This window comes from Lepidochelys kempii, chromosome 5 (genome assembly GCF_965140285.1).
Source record: "Lepidochelys kempii isolate rLepKem1 chromosome 5, rLepKem1.hap1, whole genome shotgun sequence".
Classification (NCBI taxonomy): domain Eukaryota; kingdom Metazoa; phylum Chordata; order Testudines; family Cheloniidae; genus Lepidochelys; species Lepidochelys kempii.
In genome coordinates this window covers 38,919,189-38,928,041 of record NC_136384.1, presented here as the reverse complement: position 1 = coordinate 38,928,041, position 8,853 = coordinate 38,919,189, and the positions used below count along the sequence as shown (strand labels likewise).

Here is an 8,853-nt window from a genome sequence, read left to right as displayed (position 1 = left end):
CCTCCCAATGCCCTTTCCCAGCACCCCTCAATGTCCCCTCCCGGTATCCCCTCCATCTCCTCCCAATGCCCCTCCCAGTGCCCCTGCCATTACCCTCAATGCCCCCTCCCAGTGCCCCCTCCCTCCCCTCCCAACGCCCTTTCCCAGTGCCCCCGCCATTACCCTCAATGCCCCCTCCCATTATCCCCTCCATCTCCTCCCAATGCCCCTCCCAGTGCCCCTGCCATTACCCTCAATGCCCCCTCCCAGTGCCCCCTCCCTCCCCTCCCAACGCCATTTCCCAGTGCCCCCGCCATTACCCTCAATGCCCCCTCCCATTATCCCCTCCATCTCCTCCCAATGCCCCTCCCAGTGCCCCTGCCAGTGCCCCCGCCATTACCCTCAATGCCCCCTCCCAGTGCCCCCTCCCCGTACACTCCCCCGAGGCTGCACAGTCGTTGTGCTGGGAGCTGGCCGATGCATTGGCCTCTTTGTCCTGCCCCTGCCCCTGCAATCAGGGAGCGATGAGGGGTCACGTGGTCACTTTGCAGTCCAATGAGAGGGCAGCATCGTGGGGGCCCTAATTCAAACTCTTCTTCGGCTCCGCCTTGTCCTGTGTCTTGTCGGGTTTCCGTGGAGACAGCGGGGCCTACCGGGCTATGGAGCCGCGACTGGTGGGCCCCGGGCCCTACCGGGCAACCCGGCTGGTAAGTTCCCGGCCGGATGCTGCAGTATCCGGCCGTGCCAGGGCATCGAGCTCGGCACAACGCCCCCCCCCGGCGCATCTCCCCCCCCCCGGCCTCGTGCCCCCCCCCAGTCCTCCTGCCCCGGACCGGTCCCCAGAGCCCCCCCCCCCGATCCCGTCCCCTCCGAGCAGTCGCCGGAGCCCCCCAGCCTCGCCCCCCTGCCCTCGAGCGGTCCCTGGAGGCGAGCCCTCCGACCTCGCGCTCCCCGGCCTCCCGCACCCCCTTGCGGTCCCCGGAACCCCCCTGTCTCGCCCCCCCGAGCGGTGCCCGGAGCTCCCGGCCTGACCCCGCTCCCAGCGGTCCGCGGAGCCCCCCTTCTCGCCCCCCCTAGCGGTCTGCAATGGCAGAGCCCTCCCGAGGGGTGCCCGGAGCCCCCCGCCCCTGTCCTTCGGGCTGGTCCCCGGAGCCCTGTCTAGTTCCCCTCCCCCCGCACCTGCCTCTTTCCCTCTTTAGTCTGCCTCCAGTCGCCTGGCTGCCATATCCTGGCCACCCCCCACCTCCGCAGTGCTGCTATTTGTAGTCTCCTTGGTCTCTCCCTCTACCTGCAGCCTTCTTCCTGCCCTCTGCTATCCCAGCCCCCAAATGGCCTCCCACGACTGTATCTTAGTCCAGTAGCTTCACCTCCTGGCTCTGAGCCCCAAAATACTGACACACACTTCTACACTCGCACCCTGCTGGGTCTGTTAGACTGTGAGCTGTTACGGGAGAGAAAAGGAAGAGTGACACCAAGAAGGATGTTCAAGGTTTAATAAAAGCAGAAGTGACCTACAGTGAGCTCTTCCTTATGCACAAACTTACACCAGTTTAACTAAGGCTGTGTCAACACTTAAACTGCGACAGCAGCACACCTGCAGGAACACAATTGCAGTGCTGCAGCTATGTTGCTGTAGTGCTTCAGTGTAGACACTCACTACAGTGACCGGAGTCGCTTTAGTAGTTAATCCACCTCCCTGAGAGGCGGTAGCTAGGTTGATGGAAGAGTTCTTCCAACATTGTGGAGTCTATGCTGGGGGTTAGGTCAGTTTAACTGTTACACAGGCATGTGGATTTTTCACACCCCTGTGTGACATAGCTTGGTCAACCTAACTTTTTAGTGTAGACCTGGCCTTAGGGCTAATGTACACTCAGCAATTGAAGGAGCAGAGTCTGTCACTAGTAACTCACCTCCCCAGGACATAGTAGCTAGGTTGATAGAAGAATGTCTATTTTGGGGGTTTAGGTGGGCATAGCTGTGGTGCTCAGGACTTTTGATGACCCGAGTGTCATAGCTACGTCAACCAAAGTTTTAAGTGTAGACCAGGCCTAAAAATATGTGTGTGTTTTGTTTTAAACTGATTTACTTAAACCGGTGCAAACTCCTCTGCTCCTATTTCAGTTTAAGAGCGGTTTATATTGTTTTTAGTTTAAGCAAGACTGGAATAAGTCACTCTGAAACTGAGTACCTTCATAGGCATTTGCACTGGTTTCACTATATGGGTTTTTAAACTGATTTTAAGTTAAGCTGGTGTAGCTTTCTCATGTAGATGTACTCTAAGGTATAACTTTCAGAATGTATTAAATGAGGAGTTGATACTTTACTCCATGCTCTATTTAACGAATATTCTCTATGTTCAGCAGATTTATTTAACTTGCTGGGGGCATGGCACTGGAGATGTAGCAGTACAGGTATTTTTCATTCTGTCTAGTGGTTTTAGTCCTCAGGCTAACAGCAAAACTTTGGCCACAGTTGTGACATGATTGATAACTCCGGGACCTGAATATTTGCAGTTTTATTTTGTATCCATTAAAACCAATGCCTGCAAAATGCTCTAATTGTATTGGTATTGATTTCACATACAGCATCATTTCACCCATAAAGATTATTTTTAGAGCTCCTGTAATTGTATCTCTCTCCCCCCCCTCTTTTCCAGTGGAATCAGACCATTGAACTCTTTCGTGAAGGGATGCCATTACGGAGGCATCGTAGTCTTTTCAAAAACTATGAGTGTTGCTTCAAAGCCTCAGAGGCAGTAGACTGGTTACATAAACTGCTCAGATGTAACCAAAACTTTGGCCCAGAAGTGACTCGTAATCAAACAATTCAGCTGCTTAAAAAATTTCTGAAAAATCATGTTATTGAAGATATCAAAGGAAGATGGGGCAAGGAAGACTTTGAGGACGACAGTCATTTATATAGGTAAATCATTGTATGATGTATCCTGGGTGAATTTAGTTCTTGTGAAAGTAAGGAATTAATGACATTAGTTAGGGGTTTTGCAAACCCACTTACTTTGTGCATCTACTTATCTTTAAGCATGCTCACCCGTTATCTTTTATTACAGTCCTTCTCTTCAGTAGACCCAGAGATTCTATGTTCTAATATTAGGAATCAAGTATCAGGGAGTAGCCATGATAGTCTGTATCCACAAAAACAACAAGGAGTTCGGTGGCACCTTAAAGACGAACAAATAAATCTGTTAGTCTTTAAGGTGCCACTGAACTCCTTGTTGTTAATATTGGGAATGTTACTTAAAGCACCCTTGTATCTGAAGTTTTATTTTTTGAGCAACATATATAAACAGTTTCTAGTCACTCCCAAATAATCTGTAGTATACAAACCTAGTTTTTGCTTACTGTGACCAATATTTTTACTAAATAAATCGAAACATACACTAAAGTCCCCAATGGACTAACACTTATGCATGTGATTAATTATACACGCTTGAGTACTTCCCTTGGTGGACTCCTGACTACACTTCCAGGAAGTTTTGGTCCTCGTTTATCATGGGCATCTGGGAAAATCAACTCCAGAGATAACTCCATTGAGTTTCTTCTGGGTCTCTTCCTCCTGTTTTCTTTCTCTCTCTTAGCCTTCAGCCCCCTAAATTCCTTACTCTGCTCTGATGTTCAGGAGTTTCTGCAGGGGCCATTTTTTCCAACACCTTAGGGAGAGAAGAGACAGGTGTTTTCTGAATCTGAATCCTTCTTGCACTGTTAGATATTGCTTAGCATGTGAACAAGACTCCACCATCCCTGTCTATCCTGAACTGCTCTTTGTGTGGCCTCTTTTTTAAGTCCCATAAGTTTTCCCTCTCTCAGTATTGTTAAATGGAGGGATTCTTTCAGTTAGTGCCTTTATGTTTTCCTCCAGCTGCCTAATAGCATACCTGCCATGGTAATTGTTCTGGCTTCATTCCTAAACCATGTACCAAATATTTTGATTGTCTTTTCTGGATAACTTTAGAGATAGAGGGTTGATGAACTCTGATGATTTTCAGCATTTGTTACAAATTCATTCCATTTATTACCTTGTATTTTTCCAAGGCATTTGCTTTTGAAGGCATTTAGATGTCTGTCTGTACCTTTCACCAGCTTCCAGCTTTCAAATTCATGTATTAAGATGGAAATAACATTGGAATTGAAGATTTGTAGTTTGGGGTGTAAATTGTAGATTTTCAATGACCAATTCTTGTTTAAACTGGAAAATGTGGCTGCAAGCTTGCGCATCATGGCAATCTCCTTTTGTAATGCTGGTGCCGTGTAGTGCAGTTCATTTCAGGATCAGGTAAAAACTGATGGAGAGAAAGATAGCAGGAGATGAAAAGGGATACTGGAAGGAGAGGAAGACAGACCAGGATCTCACATGTATCCGGCTGGAGTCCTCGCTGGTGCAGCGCTGATAGTCAAAAGTTGTCCCCACTTGGTGTCATGATGAAAATCCTTCTGTTGTGTGTGCAGTGGGGTGGGAGAAGTTCCTTTCTTTCCTCCCCCATGTCTTTTTTTTTTTTTAAGGGTCCCCAAAAGGGGCAATTGGCAGACTTGTCCATCCTTTTGTTATTTTTTCCACCAATTAGATCTAATTTTTTAAGCACCAATTTTGGTCCCTTGATTTCCGAGTCCCCATCTCCTCTTGTTTACTAGTCATATCTTAAAAGTCCTTGGGTAGCATCTCTATTTTTAAATAAATTCTGTCTTTTTTGTCTCCTTCTTACATCTTTTCTTAAACAATCGTATAAAACAGATCATTGTGACAATGCATTAACCTTTACCTACTTTTCACCTGCTAGGCCCCAATTATTACATCATCATGTGCTGAGCCATTTTGTAACCAGCATGTACCTAATGTGTTGGATCTGTTTTCACCTTTGGCTATTTCAACCATACCCAGCTAACCTAGTGCTATTCTCTGAGAGAATCACTTTGTTCCTCCAGTCTTCCCTTTTGACAGCTTCCATTTCCTCAAGAGGGTCTCTACATCCTACTTTCTGACCCTTCTTTCCTTATAACCATTATTATTCAATATTTTATATTGCAGCTTTTCAAATTGGGGTGCCAACATTGGGCTACTTTTCCATTCAAGGGGTTTGGTCTTTCGCCAAACAGAGGCCAAATATCACTCTTCTATAGCTCAGGGCCTTCTTCCTAGTCCTTTAGGCCTGAGAGCTCCGTGTCATGAGCAGACATGTCTTGATTCAATGTGGCACCAGGGCTGCTGTTGCCTACATGAATAGATGGATATACTAAAGCCACCTTCCCCTAGTAGAGGTTCATATTTTCTTCTGGTGTGTGGTTTCTCCAGGGCAAGAGCACTACTGTTGCACAACGGCTCAGCTGTCATTCACTCACTCCTGGGAGTCGATCTTTTTTACCTCTCAGGATGCATAGTTTAAGGTGTGCAGTCCTACAAGCATCACACTGATGTCAATTTTCTTTGAGTAATGGTTGATACATCCACAGCCTGTCTGAAATATTTCTTCCTAGCATGTAAGAAGATAGAGACATTTGAGAAGGTAAAATTATACACCAGTAATTCCCTTTCTCTTTCCCCGCTTGCTTGTGTCTCTCTTGCATATCTCCTCTAGTCTGTCTTGTCTATTAACATCTCTTTAGCCCAGGAAGTCATTAGTTGATTGGAAGAAGGCTGATTAGATGCTCAGATAGGTAACTTGATTGCCTGCACTTCTGGTAAGTGGAGCCAGAAAGCAATCTATTTAGAATCTTCTTTCCTAGGATGAGAGGTGAGGAGGAACAAAAGGAATGCATGTTAGTAACTTCTCCTGTCTTCAACTTTTGCTAGCTGATAATTGGCTGGGGTCATCAGAATAGGTAAAATTCATTTAAGTGTTGTCTGGGTTTTCGTGTCCACGTACTCCCATGGTAACAACCACCATTAAAATATTTGTAACATTTTTATTAAAGATAGAGAAAAGAAGAAAAAAACTTAATATTTGAAACATAAAGAATTAAGACTTTCATTTTAACAATTTCTCTTAATTCCTTTCCTTTAACTCAACAGAATCTTTCATTTGAAAAAACCCTGTTTGACAGTGCTTTTACATAGTATTAATGGTATTAATTGTCCTATTCGGATCGTCCTATTCACCGCAGCAGTGAAAGGAGCAGACCGTGGGGCCGCCCAGCGGCTCCACGCCAGCAGCTCCTCCGGCGTGACTGTAGCACCTCCAACCATGCCTCCAGCCCTTCCACGCATGGCGTCTCCTGTCTGGGGTCTGAACTGCAGGGCTCTCCTGGGAACTGCAGTGGCGAAAGAAGCATAATGTGCAGCTCCTCTGGTGAGGCTGTACCGCCCTGGGCCCTGCCCCCCAGCCCTGTCCTCTGGCGGGGCTGCCTACAGACCCCGGACAGAGGATGCTAGACACAGCCGTGTGGAAGGGCTGGGGGCGGTACAGCAGCTCCATGTTCTGCTCCTCCAGTGTCTTTCCAGTACAGCGTACCGGCTACAAATATCCTACTGGTATGGCATACCATACCGTACCACCCTACTTGCACCACTGGATGTGGTGAGATGATTTAGTTGTCCCTGCCTACAGGCCAATTTCCTTTCTTCAGCAGCAGCATATGCCCTGCACACTCCCCATGCCCTACCCTAGTCATAAAGGGGCAGCTCCCATTTCTGTTATATAATTTATATCACTATTAACAAAAACAACAAATAGAACAATAAATGATGTTCAAAACTGTTACTAAATATAAACAATATTAACCTATTTCTAAAAAGTCTCTTCTAGGGAACTCACTTACATATGTTCTTGACGGGTTCATTGATATTCCTTCTGAAGACCCATCTTTCTCTGGTATCTTGACCACAGTTCTTTGCTCAAGGGAAGCAATTTCATGGCGCTAATATGGGCTTTTTCTTTTTTAGTTGTGATGCATGTGGGTGGAACCTGTGATGGGTCAACAAGTATTTGGATCAGGGTGTGCTCTGTGACTGGTCCATGACACACTTTATTGAGAAGGAAGATACATACGGATCTGTTTCATGTGCTGTCTATTTTGCTTTGGTGCGTTGTGCAACTGTCTTGAGAGCTAACGCTTGACAAGTTCTGCATGTGCCGTCTTATTATTTGTCGTTCATTGTTGTGAAACTTCAACTCTAAGTAACCATTAATCAGTGTAAATGTGGTGGTGGTGTTTTATTATGTTGGAATGAATCTCTGCTTGGGCAATAAGCGTTGCACTCCAGGTGGGTAGTAAGGAATGCTAACTCTCTAGTTTTCATGCCTCTTTTCCCCCTTCCTCCCACATTTTGAGAGAACTTTTTGAGGTATTTTTGTATGCATTTATATAGATTTTAATCTCTGGCAGATTATATGTTTTACCAGTATCTTTTAATTGACGTAGCCTTCATTCATTTTCTGGTTTATTTTTATGATCTTAACTCATCTATTTTAGTAATAATTTCAAAACTCGTTTGAAAGATTAAACCAGGTTAATAGATCTTTGATCTATAAGCAACTGCTTACTATAATTCTCATTTTCTTTATGAACCTTGAATACCGTGTGCAGTTCTGATTGCCCCATCTCAATAAAAGATATATTAGAACTGGAAAAGGTACAGAGAAGGGCAACAAAAATTATTAGCATTATGGAATGGCTTCCATTTGAGGAGACAGGAAAAAGACTGGCACTGTTCAGCTTGCAAAAGAGACAATTAAGGGGAGATCTGATAGAGGTCTAAAAATCATGACTGGTGTGGAGAAAGTAAATAAGGGAGTGTTATTTATTCCTTCTCATAACACAAGAACTAGGGGTCACCAAATGAAATTAATAGGCAGCAGCAATGTTCCCTCTAATTTTTTCCACCCATTTGCGGAATGAATTTTGCTATGTGCACCAAGGGGATGTGCGCCACCAGTAGAAACAAAAAACCTAGAGATAATATATATATTTTAAAAAAGTTACCATAGGGATAATTACTCCAACCAGGACAGGTCAGGCATTTTAGAACTCACAACTCAAAGAATTAAATTTAAGCATAAGAGAGAAATAAAAATGATGAAATATAAAATAACGCTTTGAAAGAATAAAATTACAGAGAATATATGTGCATTGCAGGAAGTATCAAGAAGTAACAACAACAACAATAATACAAGTGTGTGAAAGACTTTGTGTGTATGTGTGGGAGACATAGACTCTGTGTGTGACAAAGTGTGTGTGTGGGCCGTGGAGGGGAGAGGGATGTGTGTGGGTGTCAGAGAGAGAGAGAGACAGACACACACACACACACACACACACACATGTGTCTCTCCCCTCCACGGCCCCGAGGCTGTGGGGGAGAGGCACCTCTCCTGTCCCAGCCGCAGCCCCGGTCGGAGCTGGGGCTGGGGGGGAGAGGCGCCTCTTTTCCCTCCCCCCCCAGCACCCCCAAACACCCGTCACCTCACCCCGCTGCCCCCACCCTCCACACTCTCCATGCTCAGCAGTGTGCGTGCCTGCGTGGCTGGTGCACAGACCCTTGATGACCTCATGTGTGGCCATGTAGGCATGCACCTGAGAGGGAACACAGCAGGTTTAAAACAAACATAAGAAAGTACTGAACTTCTTCACACAACACACAGTCAATCTGCAGAACTTGTTGCCAAGGGATGATGTGAAGGTTAAAAAAAGAATTAGATAAGTTCATGGAGGATAGGTCCATCAGTGGCTATTGGCTAAGATGATCAGGGACACAACCCCACGCTCTGACTGCCGCCAAGGCTCTGACTGCCAGATGCTAGGACTGGATGACAGGGTATGGCTCACTTGATAATTGCCTTGTTCTGTTCAGTCTCTCTGAAGCATCTGGCATTGGCCACTATTGGAAGACAGGACACTGGGCTAGATGGATCATTGGTCTTACCCAGTA

The 8,853-nt window shown here is 45.9% G+C and overlaps 1 protein-coding gene across 1 annotated transcript in view; it reads left to right on the top strand.

The window, feature by feature from the left end:
- Nucleotides 1-606: 606 nt before the first annotated feature.
- The window catches only part of DEPDC1B (DEP domain containing 1B), a 61,284-nt gene continuing 53,037 nt past the window's right edge, over nucleotides 607-8,853 (top strand). The window contains exons 1-2 of the mRNA XM_073346190.2: nucleotides 607-686; nucleotides 2,636-2,901. Of these exons, the coding sequence (XP_073202291.1) occupies nucleotides 639-686; nucleotides 2,636-2,901 (314 nt within the window). The 5' untranslated portion in view covers nucleotides 607-638. The remainder of the gene's footprint in view (nucleotides 687-2,635; nucleotides 2,902-8,853) is intronic.